Source organism: Megalobrama amblycephala, linkage group LG6 (genome assembly GCF_018812025.1).
Source record: "Megalobrama amblycephala isolate DHTTF-2021 linkage group LG6, ASM1881202v1, whole genome shotgun sequence".
In the NCBI taxonomy this organism is placed as follows: domain Eukaryota; kingdom Metazoa; phylum Chordata; class Actinopteri; order Cypriniformes; family Xenocyprididae; genus Megalobrama; species Megalobrama amblycephala.
This window is the reverse complement of record NC_063049.1, coordinates 30,382,019-30,401,290: the sequence shown is the minus strand read 5'-3', so window position 1 is coordinate 30,401,290 and position 19,272 is coordinate 30,382,019. Positions and strand designations below refer to the sequence as shown.

The 19,272-nt window shown below is 36.9% G+C and overlaps 1 protein-coding gene across 1 annotated transcript in view; it reads right to left on the bottom strand.

Moving 5' to 3' along the window:
- Nucleotides 1-19,272, bottom strand: part of itgbl1 (integrin, beta-like 1) — a 59,903-nt gene that overhangs the window by 3,543 nt on the left and 37,088 nt on the right. The window contains exons 8-9 of the mRNA XM_048193864.1: nucleotides 14,025-14,141; nucleotides 3,121-3,267 (exon numbers count right to left, since the gene is read on the bottom strand). Coding sequence (XP_048049821.1) covers nucleotides 3,121-3,267; nucleotides 14,025-14,141 — 264 coding nt within the window. The remainder of the gene's footprint in view (nucleotides 1-3,120; nucleotides 3,268-14,024; nucleotides 14,142-19,272) is intronic.

Below are 19,272 nucleotides of genomic sequence, written 5' to 3'. Positions count from 1 at the left end.
CTTTCACGGCAGCGTCAATGCGCTCTCAGCAAATGAATGAAAATTAATAGTTAAAAAAAAGAAAAAAAAGAAAAAGTAATTGTTAAAGGTGCCCTAGATTCAAAATTTGAATTTACCTCGGCATAGTTGAATAACAAGAGTTAAGTACATGGAAAAGACATACATTGAGTTTCAAACTCCATTGCTTTCTCCTTCTTATGTAAATCTCATTTGTTTAAAAGACTTCCGGAAAACACGCGGATCTCAACATAACACGCCCCAATATTTGCATATGCCAGCCCATGTTCCCAACATTATAAAAGGCATTAGACAAGGGCAGCCAGTAATGTCTGGATCTGCACAGGTGAATCAACAGACTAGGTAAGCAAGAACAACAGCGAAAATGGCAGATGGAACAATAATAACTGACATGATCCATGATAGCATGATATTTTTAGTGATATTTGTAAATTGTCTTTCTAAATGTTTCGTTAGCATGTTGCTAATGTACTGTTAAATGAGGTTAAAGTTATCATCGTTTCTTACTGTATTCACGGAGACTAGAGCCGTCGCTATTTTCATTTTTAAACACTTGCAGTCTGTATAATGCATAAACACAACTTCATTCTTTATAAATCTCTCCAACAGTGTAGCATTAGCCGTTAGCCACGGAGCATAGCCTCAAACTCATAGAGAATCAAATATAAACATCAAAATAAATACTTTACTCACATAATTTGAAGCATGCATACAGCATGCATGACGAACATCTTGTAAAGATCCATTTGAGGGTTATATTAGCTGTGTGAACTTTGTAAATGTGCTGTAATATAATCGAGAGCTCGTGTGGCAGGGAGCACGCGAATTAAAGGGGTGGCGCGCTGAAAAAATCAGTGCATTGTTAATGATGCCCCAAAATAGGCAGTTAAAAAAATTAATTAAAAAAAATCTATGGGGTATTTTGAGCTGAAACTTCACAGACACATTCAGGGGACACCTTAGACTTATATTACATCTTGTGAAAAAGCATTCTTGGGCACCTTTAAAGAAAATGTATTTACTTGTTTTATTTTGGTTAATGCTTGTGGAGCTGGCATATGTACAACATATATCTGTTACAGAGACAAAGGAGGAGGATATTAAGAAGAACAAAGTTTAAAACAAAAACATTACATTTAAACACGCTTGTACATGTATATCTGCAGATGCCGCCATTTTTTTAAAAATTTTTTGACAGTTGTTAACAGCAACGCAAAGAATTGTGGGCTATCTGCAGCAGCGAAGGATACACCTCATGCATCCTCCGAATTCCTGTGAAAGAAGGTAGCGTTCGAAGGTCACATTCGGAGTGTCCTACTTACTTTTCTGAAATGATACAACCTAAATGACGTATGCAACCTTCAAATGCGACCTCCGGAGGACGCAGCCTTCGAAATGAGACACAGCTAACATTCCTTATGATGTTCATTCATGTTCATTTGATGCTATAAATGAACTAGTTGGAAGAGATGATCGGTTCACGAGCTACTTGATCTGAGGCGCTGCAGCGATCTGCCACGACACATTAGAGAGCCACAAAACGATATTTATTGTTTAAATTTCTTTAAAAATGACGAAATTTGAAATTTGAGACTTCATATCAAAAGTAACCTGCTCTGTCTTGTCTGTCGACATGTTGTAAGTGTCCTCTTTGCTCCGCGATGTATTTTTCACTGCGTGAGAACATGATGTGATGCGAGAGAGCGGCACGCATGCCTTGTCGGACATAGCAACAGTAACTAAAGGAGGCGGGCCTTTGCGAACGGTCAATTAACAGGCCAAGAGCTAATTTTATTTCATTATTTGTGTGGGTATTGCATTTGCTGTCTTTAATTTGTACTGACCACCCTGGGTTTCGTTTCCCCAGTGCATAAGCCTAAGTATTGTTAGGCTTATGATGCTTAGGAGAGACCCTGGTCTAGATGTTAGTCAACATGACTGCACAAAACAAGTTTTATAAACTGGGATTCTCACATTACACATAGGATCCAGGGAACTGGTCTGTCTGTAACAGCTGTTTCTGTACCTTACAAACATGATATATGCTAAAAGTTAGAGAGCTCAAAAAGAACATTTCATCCCATGTAGTTTACCATCAGTCTTCAATCAAAGTGTAGACAGCTCATAAGACAGTACATCCCTTGTCATTTACCACAATATTATTCTACTGGGAGGAACAACAAGCAGCCCACATATTAACTATACCCATGAATCTTTACTGTGCAAAAATCAATTTAATTATTCCAATGTTTCATTCTTAATAATGCTGATGTTATGACAAGCAGAACAACTCTCCTGCTGATTGCCAAGCATTAATTTGAGAAAATCGAGAAGACCGTGTGAAACCAGACCTTAGAGGAATTACTTGTTTTCAGGCAGGCAACAGCAAACAAATAGTGTTCCGTCATTGGCTCCAACAAATCCTATATATAACGTATATTAGTGTGTCACTTCACATGCTCAGAGAAAGGAGATGAATACTCAGAGGACTATGTGTCATGTAAAAAAAATTGGTTAAGCTTTATTGTTTTTTCCAGGATGCTGACGGGTCACATAAAAATACTGAAACTGGCCTCTTATTAAAGTGTAAAACCTAAAGCTTTGCTTTCAGTGTTGTGTTGGAAGAGCAAATTATATGTTAAGGTTTCTGTGAGACAGTCAGCAAACATGTTTTCCCCAGTTTTGACATGACTTTACAGAAAACCTAAAATAATAGTTTGTATATTTATCCATATTTCGGCTAACTAAAATGGCATTAGCAAACATTTTAGTCAGTACTTTAATGAGATTAACACAGTGTATTGGAAGTTGACGCAAGCCAGACTTGAACCCAACGTGGCTTCTAACCACTATGCCACGACTCTTATGGAGACCATCTCTCACAGATAATTTCTGTCTCTATCAACTAAATGTGGCACAAACCCTCCCCAAATAACAATCGATTGGTGGAAATAGTTGTGTTTGCTATCCACCTCATTAGAGAAGCATATGTGGGAAATCGATTTAATAGCGCAATTTGTTCCCCAACAAACAAATGAGGGAACCCACTTTCATTTTTAAGAGATTTTTTTAAGGTGCCGCTCGAAGCATCGTCCCTCCTACCTTTTCCAGAGCACATGATGCCGTCGGCTGTCTCGCACAGGCTCTTGCTCTGCTCGTCCGTCATGTCACAGCTGCGGGGGAACTGGCAGTGCTTCCCAAACCATCCATCACTGCAGATACAGCGGCCACACGAGCAGAAGCCGTGGCCTGGGGGAGACACACAGCGCACACGTACGTGCACGCGCACACACAATCACTTTCTCTCCTTACCAAAGAAAACCACCATTTGTATCTGCCAAAACAAAGCGACGGTCTGATTGATCCAGGCAAATATAATTGGTTCAAACAGACAGGGATTCGTTTCCAGACTGGCTAATGGTGTTGCGGTAGCTATATGGCTCTTATCACTTATGGACCCCCTGGGATAAAACATTCTTTAGCCTCTCGGATCGCTTTGGATGAGGCGGTGTTTCGGCAGCTGTCTAAATTGTGCTCAGTCATATCCTTTGTTTCAAAAAAAAAAAAAAAAAAAAATCTATAGCTTAGATCTTGATTTAAGCTTGATACATAGATCTAGATTAAAGCAGGGGTTTTCAACCTTTTAGATGCCATGGACCCCCTAAATATGACCATCCTAAAATTTAAAAGGTATCTATATTGTTTCTTGTATAGACACCCAATCATATTAATAATGTCAAATATTATTTGAAAAATATTTAGTTTCTATTATCTTTATTATATTTTCTACTCATAGTACTGTACTGTTGTATATATTTATTCACTCATTTACTTATTTTAATTTTATTTTTTCAATATACATGCTGCCCTTTGGTAATATTATTAGAAAACATGGGATTCGTTTCCATTGTTATCCTGATGGTACTCAGTTACATATTTCATCTGGACTAGATGAAACTTCTAAATGATCCAAGTTGACAGGGTGTGTTAAAGATATAAAATAAAATTGAATTCGGATAAGACAGAGATATATTATTGGACCAAAAACAGAAGCTCTTAGAATACAATTTGCATCTAGAAGGGTGAATTACTTCATCCTCTCCAGTTAAAGATCTGGGTGTTATATTACACAGCAACTTGTCTTTTAAAAATAAAATTTCACGTTACAAAAACAGCCTTCTTCCACTTTATAAACATTGCTAAGCTACAGAACATGTTATTTGTTTCTGATGCAGAAAAGTTAGTTAATGCATTCATGACCTCTAGACTAGATTATTGTAATGCACTACTAGGTGGTTGTCCTGCTTCCTCAATAAACAAGCTCCAGTTAATCTAAAATGCAGCTGCTAGATTTCTTTTCATGTCAAGAAAATATGATCATATAACCAAAATTTTATCATCTCTAAATTTGTTACCTATTAAAGGGTTAGTTCACCCAAAAATGAAAATTATCCCATGATTTACTCACCCTCAAGCCATTCTAGGTGTATAATACTATCTTCTTTCAGATGAAAACAACTGGAGATATATTTATCGCTTTATAAAATTAAGATAGACCACTGTACTCTACATGAACTGATTTAAATATGTTTTTAGTACCTTTCTGGATCTTGAGAAGTTTGGTGACATAGCTGGCAATAGAGGCCTCACTGAGCCATCGGATTTCATCAAAAAATATCTTAATTTGTGTTCCAAAGATGAACGAAGGTCTTACGGGTGTAGAACAACATTAAGGTGAGTAATGAATTACATAATTTTCATTTTTGGGTGAACTAACCCTTTAAGGTGCCCTTTAAAGTGACAGTTCAGTCAAAAATGAAAATTCTGAATTAGTGGTTTTGAACAAATCTTCAGTGAATTAATCAATGACTCTTGGACAATTTGGTGTTATGAACAGATCAGTTATTTTAGATGATAAAGTTTTAAATATGGATATTTTTCTTACAAAAACCCATTGCCTCTCTTCAGAAGACCTTTATTAACCCCCTGGAGCTGTATGCATTATATTAATGATGGATGGATGCATTTATTTTTGGCTTCAAAACATGTCCCCCACTCACTATCATTATAAATCTTTGGAAAGCAAGGATATTTTTGAATATATATATCCAGTTGTGTTTGTCTGAAAGAAGATAGTCATATACACCTAGAATTTTGGGGTGAACTATCCCTTTAAGTTCTGTCAGTAGCTGTTTACCCACCATGCAAAGCACGCAATTGCGTCATTCAATCATTTGTTCAACTGATCTGTTCATAACACCAAATTGTCCAGGAATGAAATGAGTCATTAATTAATTCCCTGAAGATTTGTTCAAAACCACTGATTCAGAATTTTCATTTTTGACTGAACTGTCACCTTAAAGGGTTAGTTCACCCAAAAATGAAAATTATGTAATTCATTACTCACCTTAATGTTGTTCTACACCCGTAAGACCTTCGTTCATCTTCGGAACACAAATTAAGATATTTTTTGATGAAATCCGATGGCTCAGTGAGGCCTCTATTGCCAGCTATGTCATCAAACTTCTCAAGATCCAGAAAGGTACTAAAAACATATTTAAATCAGTTCATGTGAGTATAGTTTTGTGCGTCAAAAAACCTAAATAACGACTTTTCAATTAGAGATGGGTGATTTCAAAACACTGCTTCGAAGCTTTACAAATCTTTTGTTTCGAATCAGTTGTTCGGAGCGCCAAAGTCACACGATTTCAGCAGTTTGGAACAAAAAAACAAAAGATTCGTAAAGCTTCGAAGCAGTGTTTTGAAATAGGCCATCACTAGATATTACTGAAAAGTCGTTATTTAGTTTTTTTGGCGCACAAAAAGTATTCTCGTCGCTTTATAATATTAAGGTAGAACCACTGTACTCACATGAACTGTTTTATATATGTTTTGAGTACCTTGAGAAGTTTGGTGACATAGCTGGCAATAGAGGCCTCACTGAGCCATCGGATTTCATCAACAATATCTTAATTTGTGTTCTGAAGATGAACAAAGGTCTTACATGTGTAGAACGACATGAGGGTGAGTAATAATGACATTATTTTCATTTTTGGGTGAACTAACCCTTTAACTAGGAAACTTGTGTATTTACGATAATTCCGACAGCACATGAAGGCAGCATAAATGACAAAAATTTAGAGGTAACCAACAGTGCAAGTACCTTGAGTACTGAGGTTTGTTAACACTGAACATTGAAAATCTTTAGTGTTTGCATGCTTGCGTTAGCTATAAACAGGTTGACAACTTAATAACATAAAGTGTTTGGAGTAGTAATTTATAAAGTTTATAAAGTTGCCAATTTAAATGTCCTTGTCACTTATGGACCGGGTTATTTGGCATTTACAAGAGCGTCACTTCTGGAGATTTGTGCATGGGCGTTATTTCACGTAGGCTGTAAGGAAACAAAATGTTCACTGAAGCTGAACAGTTTTTTTTTTTCTCTCTTAATCTTTAAAGAGCAGTTGGTGACTCACTGTAAGACACTGAGCTATAGAACAGCTCTCTTCCTCTCAACAACTTACTTTCTGGAACAGTGATCGGTAAAGAATAAAAAAAAAAAAAGAGGGATTCCCCTAGCCTAGACTATATCTGGCAAGGTAGAAATGTGTTCTAGATATTGAAACCAAACAAAAGGATGTGCCTCAAAATGAAAAGATAGACAACACTGAACAGTCTATTCAGTGCTCAGTATGTTTTCTGAATGTCTTAAGCATGTTATGCTGCCTTCACATGCTATCGGAATTATCGTACTGTAAATACGAGTTCCCTAGTTAAAACTCAGACATGAACGCCATCTCAAGTCATATTTATCACTGAGAGGCTCGGGAATAATTTAGATAGTTCCCGTGTTGGGCATGCCATAAACTTTAAACATGGCGGAGGGGAGAACGATTTCTGCTGTGACTGGTATTCTTTATAGTTTTTTTCCAAAACAGCTACATGCCTTGTCTTGATGTTAAAATAGTGCGTATTTACATTTATTAATATTAATTTAAAGCATATTATATGTTTTATACACAGTGAAAATAGCCTGTATTTGACCAAAATTAGCACAGAGATTTATGTATATATGGTTGTCAATGAATGGGAAGCTAAATATCATTTTGGCTTTAACAAGATTTTCCCAGTAAATGGAGTCCTCCATGGTTCCCGTTTCCTGATTCCTGAGCTATATATATTCATATTTTTTTCATTTTGTGCTAGGTGATATACCAAATTGGAATACCAAATCAAAGTAGGAAGGAAAGTACCCAATTCAATAGTTTATATTCTACAGTTGGGAGGAAATATATTTGTTGCGGAGGATGTGCAAAGTAGGCCAAATCAAAAAGGAGATTCATTTGTGAAATATACTTGTACTTCTTATAAAATACTTATTTAGGAGGTTATGAAATGCCAAATTGATTTAATAATCACCAGGCGCTGTAGTGGCTATTTGGAATAAATGGGTGGGGTGGCAATGTATTCCCATTGTAGCTTAGAATAACTGCGAGAAAATATTTTTGCGCGTGGCTCTTTGTCTTCCTCTCGCTAACCCGTTTATTTTGTGGGTGTAGATATACAGGCTTTAAGTTTGATGCACTCTTGGTAGAGCTACATGCTTGACTGCTTCAATCAGCCAGCCTACGAGAGCATTTAATTGCTTTGGTGAGTGGCACCCCAGTCCTTTCAATTAAAGCGCACCTGCGATTCCCCATTATCCCGCCTGTAAATGCAATTCGAGTGTGGGCATGTTTGAATTCACGGTGTTTCTCACACCTATCTCTGGAAGGATATTTTCCAAAGAATGTAGCCTAGTCTTAAACTCTCATGCAAGTGCCTCATAATATGATATAAATCCAATCTGAAATATTGATGATCCTGCATTTTAGTAAAACACTTTCATGTTAATACAGCTGGAATGGCTTCTCAAGGGCTAAAGATCCCATGATAGGCAAGGCGTATCTGAAGGCTGCCCTTCATTTGAACACCAATTCAGTCCTGCAGGACCAGCTATGCAATTAGCTGAGATGAACGTTTCATCACTGTGTGACGGCTGTCTCTCTGAGCTGAGAGCTGGAGGGACGGCGTGTTTCCACACTTCTCATCTGTTAGCAGGCTCTCATCTGTCTGACTGTGACTCCGGCAGTCACAGTCCCGAGCCCTATACATATTTAAACATCTCCTAGGGCTGGCCCACACAAGGGCAGCCGGCCAAGCTGAGGCGGCTTGTCGCTTAGTGACACAACAAAATAAGCATTCAGAAAGCAGCAGCATTAAATTTCTATCCCCACTAAAAGAGGAGGAATGTCGTTCTTAATATACCGACGTGTATCACGGGTGAAACTGTTGTGCTCATCTATCATCACATTTTCACAGGAGGAGTTTCTCAAATGGCACTGCTATTGAATAGATAACAGTTTGACAGATAAACATTTACATTGGTGGCAGATATATATTTGCTGATAACTGGGAAAATTATGTTGTTTTTATCGACAGTGAAATTAAAACAGCTAAAAAATCATTTTAACCAGTCCTTTTTTAACAACATATTTTAAAAGTTCAACATTGGCAAAATGTGTGTCTGTGCTTTCTTTCCATAATTGTGATCTAACACTCGAGTCATTACAATCCAAAACCTTAAACAAAACAAGAACCAGAAGTTTACAATGACTTCAGTCAATATTAAGGAGTTATCATGATCTTCAGTTTAGAATACTGATCCAAATAATTAATAATTCCTTCTGAAGGATTTGGTAATAGTTGAGTCATTACTAGTGGGTTACCATGATCTTCGCATCAGTCACGAACCTGTATAGAAGTTCTTAGTAGTTCTCCAGGAGGTATGAAAAAAAACTAGTTATTCTAATAGTGAATTACCACATTAAACTGAGCACTATTACTCACTAATTTGTTAATCAGAGTTTCTTGTTACTACAATGTTAATAGTGCATTAATCATTTGCGCCTGTGTAGTTTCATTAATGACGGAAGAGTATTCTAAAGTGTTACCTAATAAATTTATATAGCTCCTTTCCAACTGGAACATTCCCTGTGTGAAGGAATGAAGGAACCTCTCATGTCATTCCAAACCTGTGTGATATTCTTTCTTCCGTGGAATGGACATTGCGATAGTGTTTTCTTCCCTACTGTGACATATATCTGAATGAAACTACTTCTTAAACAAGAAAAAAATGTAGGGCAGGACTTGATTTTGTCCATTGGGAATTGATTGGATCATTGGATTGTTGTCATTTGCTACTGCTGTGATCTCCTGTGAATGACAGGTTGTCTAACCCTCAAGCCAATAAGCACATCATCAGAGAAAAAAAATGTTGTTGCAAGAGCGGTAAGTTATTTTGATTAAACATTAAGAGAGCATGTGAATTAATATATATATACATATATATATAGTACAGTTCAAAAGTTTGGAACCATTAAGATTTTTAATGTTTTTAAAAGAAGTTTCGTCTGCTCACCAAGGCTACATTTTATTTAATTAAAAATACAGTAAAAAACAGTAATATTGTGAAATATTATTACAATTTAAAATAACTGTGTACTATTTAAATATATTTGACAAAGTAATTTATTCCTGTGATGCAAAGCTGAATTTTCAGCATCGTTACTCCAGTCTTCAGTGTCACATGATCCTTCAGAAATCATTCTAATATGCTGATTTGCTGCTCAATAAACATTTATGATTATTTTCAATGTTGAAAACAGTTGTGTACTTTTTTTTTTTTCAGGATTCCTTGATGAATAGAAAGTTCAAAAGAACAGCATTTATCTGAAATACAAAGCTTCTGTAGCATTATACACTACCGTTCAAAAGTTTGGGGTCAGTAAGAATTTTTATTTTTATTTTTTTGAAAAGAAATTAAAGAAATGAATACTTTTATTCAGCAAGGACGCATTAAATCAATCAAAAGTGGCAGTAAAGACATTTATAATGTTACAAAAGATTAGATTTCAGATAAACACTGTTCTTTCGAACTTTCTATTCATCAAATAATCCTGAAAAAAAATATTCTACACAAATATTTTGTACAATTGTACACATTAAATGTTTTTAGAGCAGCAGATCAGCATATTAGAATGATTTCTGAAGGATCATGTGACACTGAAGACTGGAGTAATGATGCTGAAAATTCAGCTTTGCCATCACAGGAATAAATTACTTTGTGAAATATATTCAAATAGAAAACAGTTATTTTAAATTGTAATAATATTTCACAATATTACTGTTTTTACTGTATTTTTAATTAAATAAATGTAGCCTTGGTGAGCAGACGAAACTTCTTTTAAAAACATTAAAAATCTTAGTGGTTCCAAACTTTTGAACTGTACTGTATATGTATGGATAAAACATTTATAATAAATACTGTAATTCTCCATAAAAGCAAGAATTGTCAATTTTGATTTTTTTTTTTTTTCTTTCATACAGTGGAAGTCAACGGTAACCAAAACTGTTTGGTTACAGACATTCTTCAAAATATTTTCTTTTATGTTCCAAAGAAGAAACGTATACAGGTTTGGACAGAGATGAGCATGAATAAATGATGACAGATTTTTCATTTTTGTGTGAACTATCCCTTTAAGTGTACAAATACATTTTAGTAGTTAAAAAAAAAAAAAGAAAAGTAAGTATTTTGCGTCAAGTGTTAGTACTGTATATGGCTGAAATCATTATAGTAGTGGTGGAAGTATAGAGAAGAAATGGAAAGCAATAGTCTTTTTATTCTTAAAGTGAAAGCACATGAAACAGACGTGCTCAGGTATAACCTCACAACCCCAGCAAGAGGGCTTGAAAATCATCTTTTTTAGTATTGCTTTCAAGCAACTAGTGAAATTACTAGAATCTGTAAAGTCTAGCAAATTCTAGGAATACACAAGACTGTCAATTATTTCCAGTGCCAATATTCCTGTGGTCTTCATCTCAAGTACAGTACATAGTGTGATATACATGATTCAAGCTGCTGTTCAAAAGCAAATATCCTTAGAAAATGTCAATTACAATGAAATGACTAAAGTGGTGAGGATTTGGCCTTGGCAAAAACTTTGCCAAGTCAACGCTTTGTGCCTAGATACTTCAAACAAGAGTGCAAACTTCTAAGAGAAGCAGGATTAAATAAAAAAATGCTAATTAATCATTTTGGCAGGCTTGTAGAAGGGGTATTTTCTCCAAGGAGCGCATCTTCATTTAAATGAGAAAATAATTAACAGTACAGATATAAAGCAAAACAAATATTCTGAAATATGAGATCAAATAGTATATAATACAAAACTATTTCCAAAAGTAACAATGTCCAAGAGAAACACCAGTAAATAAAGTTTTAGAGGAAGGCAGCATCTTTTTTGATTTCCTGTAGCTTGTTATATTCTCATAGAGGCATCAAAGACATGTGAGCACTATAATTACACTGTTCGCCTGTCATGTATGCAACTGGTTTGAAAATTGGCCTAAATGGGTACAACTGGAAGTTTGAGGATGTTAACAACTCACCCTCACATCCAAATTCAAATAAAGCCTACTGTAAACTTGTGACTTGTAAGATTTTTTTTGACAAGCACTCAATTCTGTTAAAGAAAGGGTGCACCTCTGTGCCTGTATTGATCCAATCCATAATGTGTATGTTCTGCGAGCGGCCATGAAAGGAGACTAAGGCAGTGGGATAGATGCTGATTCTCTATTAATTACCTACTTGCCCTTGGCAGAACCATATGTATAACATGATTAGTTCCCTGGTGTTTATTATTAATATCCCTAAAGTCAGATGGTGTAAGTGTATGTTACATTCCATCATAATGCATAAAAAAATAGACCTAATATGTCAATCCCCTTAGGTCGATTGAATGATGTGTTGTTCAGTCAGCTGGAGTCTTTATAGGTTAATTTTTAAACCCACAAGCTTGTACATGATCATGATTATAGAAAAACTCATATGTTGTGATGAGAGAAGAAGCAAGAGTTTTGCTGGAGGCCCCTAAGATGGTGTAAAAACAGCTTGGATCCACCAAAAGTAATTAAATATAAAGATCTACTAGCAGCAATAAAGAAAGCTAGCATTTCTTGTTATGAATAACATTATTATTCTTATTTTGTCTCCGCAGTTTGCAAGATTCATTAAGTTATGAGCAATGGACCTGACCTATTTAAAGTTGACAAAAATTATGTACAAAAATGTATAATAATAAAATGTTATCTTTTTCCAGAATTACATTTGATTGGAAAGTTATATAAGCAATGTATATACAGTATCTCACAAAAGTGAATACACCCATCACATTTCAGTAGCCTAACTATTTTAGTATATCTTCGCAAGGGACAATACTATAGAAATGAAACTTGTATATATTTTAGAGTAGTCAATGTGCTGCTTGTATAGCAGTACAGATTTACTGTCCTCTGAAAATAACTCAACATACAGCCATTATTGTCTAAATAGCTAGCAACAAAAGTGAGTACATCCTAAGTGATAACAGCTCTACATCTTTTAACCATGCAAAGCCACATGCCCTATTCATCATGTTCCTGTTTTTGTCTGCTTGATAGGACAACACAAATTTGCGTATCTTGTATTAGAGCAGTCAAAATTTGGTGCTTTGAGTACAATTCTCTCATACTGGCAAAGAACTCTGAGGATTTGAGAATTAGATTTATTGCTGTCCACAAAGTTGGCCTAGGCTATAAGAAGATCAGTAACACCCTGAAACTGAGTTACAATACAGTGGCCAGGGTCATAGAAAGGTTTTCCAAGAAGGGTTCCACTCGAAACAGGCCTCGCAAGGGTCGATCAAAGTAGTTGAGTCCTCGTACTGTGCGTCAGGTGCAGAAGCTGGCTTCAAAAAACAGATGCATGAGTGCTGCCAGCATTGCTTTAGAGGTTGCAGACCCCAAACACGACGCCAAGATGACAACTGCCTTGTTGAGGAAGCTGAAGGTGAAGGTGATGGAGTGGCCAAGTATGTCTCCAGACCTGAACCCTATTGAACACATGAGGGGCATCCTCAAGCGGAAGTTGGAGAAGCGCCATGTGTCTAACATCCAGCAGCTCTGTGATGTCATTATGGAGGAGTGTAAGAGGATCCCAGCAACAACCTGTGCAGCTCTGGTGAATTCCATGCCCATGAGGATTAAGGCAGCGCTGGATAACAGGTGCTCACACAAAATATTGACACTTTGGACACAGTTTTGACATATTCACTTAGGGTGTACTCACTTTTGTTGCCAGTTATTTAGACAATAATGGCTGTATGTTGAGTTATTTTTAGAGGACAGTAAATCTGTACTACTATACAAGCAGCACATTGACTACTCTAAAGTATATGCAATTTTCATTTCTATAGTATTGTCCCTTAAGAACATATAATAAAATGGATGCTGAAATATGAGGGGTGTACTCACTTTTGTGAGATACAATATATTATATATACAATATATATGTAAATATATAAATTACACACATACTACTGTTCAAAAGTTTGGGGTCAGTAAGACTTTTTTCAGCAAGGACACACTAAATTGATCAAAAGTGACAGTAATGTTACAAAAATGTTCACATTGTTACAAAAGATTCCTATTTCAATAAATGCTGTTCTTTTGAACTTTCCTTTCATCAAACAATCCTGAAAAAAAATTATAATGGTTTACACAAAAATATTAAGCAGCACAAGTGTTTTGAACATTGCTGATAATAAGAAATATTCTTGAGCACCAAAAAAGACTATTAGAATGATTTCTGAAGGATTTTGTTTCACTGAAGACTGTAGTAATGTAGTAATTCAGCTTAGCCAACATTTGAATAAATTACATTTTAAAATATACTAAAATAGAAAATAGTTATTTTAATTTGTTGTTACTGTATTTTTAATGAGATATATGCAGTCTTGGTGAGCATTGCATTACCGTGGTCAATTGCCATTCAGTTTTTCATAATATTTTCATAGACCAGCACCATAGAGATGTCAAACAATGGAACCATTATGTTTATCTGTCCTGCTGTGTGTGTTTGTGTGTGTTACCTCCACAGATCTCTCCGTTCAGGTCCTCACACTGCCTGTCGTCACACTCACAGTTCTTGCCGTGTACGCGTTTATCTCCGGGTGGGTGGCATGTGCACTGGCCACACAAACACTGCCCTGAAACAAACAAATAATCTGTGACTGGCAAGAAAGCAAAAAAAATCAGAATGAAACTCAATGCAATCTAACACGTGGCTATTTTTGCTATTTTATTATCAAGATCTTGTATGAAGGTAGTTCAAATCTACGTTTCACCTTGAATTTGGCTTATCAAGGTCAACTGAAAAGCTCACTGCACTGAAAAGCACAGAGTGCCTCAGTCTATGCTTATCATAGGGCACATTAGTCTGCTAAAGTGGCACTGTCGTTGTTTGACATTGACAGCCGTTACAACTCCAGCTCCGTGCAAGCGAGGAGAACAAGAAAGCAACGCCCTGTCTGACAACCTCTCAGCCTGCCAAGCAGATAAAAGCTGCGTGCTGCCGTTGCCACGGTAACTGGTGATGTCAAAACACTTTTCCTTTATCGATTAGCTTGGGTGACGTCATGTAGCCCTTCCCTTAAGCTTTCATGCTAAGCTGCAAGAGAGTGTTTAGAGCATGTAAAAAAACATTTAATGACTAGTCTCATTTCTTTCATTTTTACTTCTCTAATAGCGTAATCCATTACTAGTACCAAATTATACAGAACTGTCGGCAACAAGTGGAGCTCAATGAGTTCAAATTTGCAAGTTATCGTACTGATGTATCGCAAACTAAACTACTAAGCATGAATTGATTCTGCACATTATTCAATGCCTTTATACGGACAGTACGAAACACATGATGCACTAGACAGAGAAAGTGTATCTTTCCATATGCTTTCACAGTGGCTGGTGACATTATGTGTGCGTAAATGGAGAAAGCAGCGCTGGCAGCTTCAGTGTGATTAATGGCTCCCTCGCTGATCATGTACTGCGCTTTGGTCCGAATCGAAACAATTAATTCCTTCACAATATTTGAGAGACAGCCATCCGGCAAGTTCAATTCTCTAGGGAGCCATGCTTGCGCAGGTGCCAAGACAAAAGCCCCATTCCTCTAAATTGTTAAACATCATAATGGCTCAGCATCATCAATTTCCAATAATACGACCCCTAATTCATCTCTAAGAGTTACATTATTATAAATTTATGACCATGGTGCTTAAATCCTGAGATGGGCATTTAGAGTAAACACTGTACAGGGAGCAGCACCAGCTGTTCTGTGTTAGACCGGGATTTCTATCATATAATCATCTCTGTTAAGCAGATTTCTTTAGATATTGTCACAGTTTAGAGACTTATACTACAAACAAAAACTCATTGCTGTGCAGTTCTGCATTGGAACAACTGACAATTGTGTTGAAAAACCAAGGGCTCAAGGTTTCATGGGTGATATTATAGCCAAAAAATATGCATACACTTAAAAATGAAGGTTTCAAAGGGTGTTGATGACATTAAAATATCATATAATTTCCCCAAAGAACCTTTCATGAAAATATTTTTTTTTCTTAGTGTGAAGAACTTTTAAATAATCTGAAGAACTCTTGTCCATAAAGAACCTTTTGTGCAATGAAAAGTTTCCATGCCAACAATTTTTTTTGAGTGTACTTATGAAATCCACCTTTGGACTGCTTATTTTCAGTGTAGGACACACTAATTCTAATCTCTTATACTATTTAGGACAAATGCAGATTGGGACACAGCCATTTTGAAGTTATTCTCTGGCATATCTGGAAAGACTGTTGATGATGTATGCCAAGACTATATCAATCTTGTGCCACAAACTTGACAAGGACAATCAGGCTTGTAAAGACACCAGTGTTTAGCTGCATAGACCACTGCCAGCTCTGACATTAAATGACAAGCGTGCTGGAGCCGTGCTGAGTGTATCCTGATGTGTCCTGTGAAGCATGAACCTGCCAAATACTGAGGTTCATGCAAATGAGGCTTCTGGGGTGCTAAAGGGGGTGAGGAGGTTTCTCACTGTCTGCCTTTTAAAGTGCAATTAAGAAATGTCAAGAGCCACAAAGAACCAGACGTGGACCCTTTCACAGTAGGTTTTTAGATGCAAATGCATGTAGGTTTGTATATATGAATATAAAATGAAAGTCCTTAACTGTACACTGCAGTAAGAATATAATATAATATAATATAATATAATATAATATAATATAATATAATATAATATAATAATTTGACAAATTTATTCAACTGATTCTTTCAAAAAAACTGATTCACTCAGAAACAACAACAACAACATCAACAACAACAACAACAACAACAACAACAACAACAACAACAACAACAACAACAACAACAACAACAACAACAACAAAACACTGCATATATAAATATGCATACCAGATCCTTCGTTTTCATTGGCTTCATTTGGAACTACCGGTATTTTCGTTCATAATATAAAATACTCTATGATCCGACGTACTCACTACAGCTTTCCACATTTTAAGAGGCATTAATATTTTATGTTCCTAATGCACCACTTCTCATCATTTGCTGGTGCTGAATATAGAGCAATCTGGGGAGAAGTACTAGCTTTACCACTTTTTCTTTTGCAATATTTCGCTTCTGTCAGACAATTTTGAAACATAGCATTTGGAAGCCTTTCAATCAGCACAGGAAATGAAAGGTCAGGGAGGACAGTATGAGTTGTGTTAAGATGTGACATTTAAAGGCATCTCGAGTTCACTTTTCAGGTGCTGCCCACTAGCAGCCATAAAGACCACCACAATAACACAGCACTGTGCATGCAACACATTCATAAACCAATAACTATAATTCACTTATATAGCAAATTTGTTTTGAAAATGTCATTTCTATTGCATAAGGTATATTTGTACATTTGCATATATTTCTATTCATTTATTTTTTATTTGACTTGAAAGTTCAACCCACAATTCAGCAGCATACATATACATATAAATATACATATGCATATCCACACTAATTGGACACATTCAGAAAGTACATTCCCTCTCAATGCAGAACACCACTTGGTCCTTGTGCACCAGAGAAGGCCACCATTATTAAACTCAGAGGAAGTGATTGCAATCAGCCCTAATTCTGCTGATTTGCTTTAAAAGATCGCTCATCACGCCAAGCAGTTCCTACAACACATTGGATATCAGTCAACATCTGCGTGGCAAATTAGGCCTCTTTTCCCTCTCCTGTAAGACGGCTGGGAGTGTTGAATGATTGCTGCTGTGCATGTTTAATCAAGATGCATTCTTTGTATACGGGCTTCGCACAGTAATCTATAGAGTGCATTAGTGAGCTAATGAATAGTGTAAAAACCAACACTTAGTAACTTCCGTGCATCAAAAAAAAAAAAAAAAAATGTGTAATCACTCATTTGTTGCTTCTCAAATGGTGGGATATACAACCATACAGTAAATATCTTTCAGATATCATTTAAATGCCAAATGTTAGATGTAAATATCATATACAACAGAACTGAAAGAATCAGCTTATCTACAGTTGAAATTGGTTTTCCAGCCACGGCAGAAACACTCTCAGAACAGGTGTTTCCTGGTGGATATTCCAGGCTTAACAGAATGTGAAATCTTCCAGATTTTCACTTTTCACCACCTCAACTGGCTCTCTGGCTCAAAACCATTTACAAGCTCTTCTACTGAATCCAGCTTTCTCCGTCCATTTGCTACAAGTTGCTGGCAGTGATGACCATCATTCTTAACTAGGGCAAATTGGCACTTAAGTAAAAAGAATGAGGCAAGCACACAGCCTGATTTAAAACATCAAGATATCCATTTTCAGTCGGAGGCTTCATGAATCTCAAGCAAACTGCCATGTGGCATGGGAATCCCTCATATGGGGCTTCTCCGTGGCACTGTGTAAATGTTGGATTGATTCAGCTAGGATGACAGTCCTTCTTAATTGTGGGAGTGAAATTCAGAACGGAGGAAACCTGGATAATTACCTGCTGTCAGGATAATGGATGCAGCAAGCAGACCTATAGCTCCAATCATGGGTGAAATTCTATGTAAACAGACGTATAAATCATCATTTTCTGGCCACGTCACATAGCACAGGCTCACAGTATGGCGGGACAGTGAATCTATGGATTATTGATGCTAAACTGTAAAGCCACAGGGTTCCATTCAAACTGTATTCAGGAAACTCTTTAAGTTCCAATGGATTCACTCAAAGAGATCTATAATACGTGGAGAGAGCTATTTGTTAGCACTCAGATTCATCTCAATGGCAGTCGCTTGGCTGGTGCAGGACCAGATTTGGAGTGGCCATAGGAAGAATCAAGAGAATTCCTGGTGGGCCGCTCATAAATTGGGCTGGCAGTACCAATTCGACATAAGGCAGTTTCACACTCGAATTTTCACTCGAATTTTCAATGAGAAACAAATGAAAAGCAGCAAATCACAGGCAGTTCTAAGAGAAGTGAAGATGGTGTGCAAGCAGTGCTCGTACACCCGAAATCCTGTCGCTTGTGCATACACAGCTCTTCGTAGAGGTTATAAATATTATTATATGGTGTATATAAATATATTACACACGCAGTAAGGAGAGCCACATGACTTCTCCCCTGCTTTCTTCATACCCAGACAGAAAGAGTGTGTTTTGTTTTACGTCAATGTTTTTATATGAGTGCACATTTTGGTCTTGGGCATTAAAATCCCGGGCTGAAAATAGACCCCACTCCCACCTGGAAGTTGTCACAGACACGCCAGGCTCTACTCTCACCCAATCACGACGCACTCCCTCACCAGAATACTAACCACGCACACCTGACACTCTTCACCTCCCTCATCAGCTGCACTACAAAAGACACTCACAGGCATTCTGTCACTGTCCGGTCTCGTTAACGCATACCTACCTGCTATGCTTACCTCAAGGACTCCTCTAACAATTACTTACATGTCTCCAGCGTTCTCCAAGATCCCTAGTGTTCTCCTCGTCTGCTGTGAGTGTCTCTGTGTCTCGTCTGCTCCACGTCTGCCTGCCATCCACGATCCATGGGAAAACAAGACAAGTATCAGTCACAAGAATATCATCTGCCACGAACTTTACCTGCATTCACTTACCTGCATTCTGCTGTCTGAATCTGGTTGTTCAATAAAACATCATTAACGTTATACCTGTGTCTCAGTCCCCTTCTGTACGTAACAGAAGACCGGACCAACACCGTCTGAACAGCCACGATGAGCACTCCGGATCCGTTCGCCGCACTCTCACCAG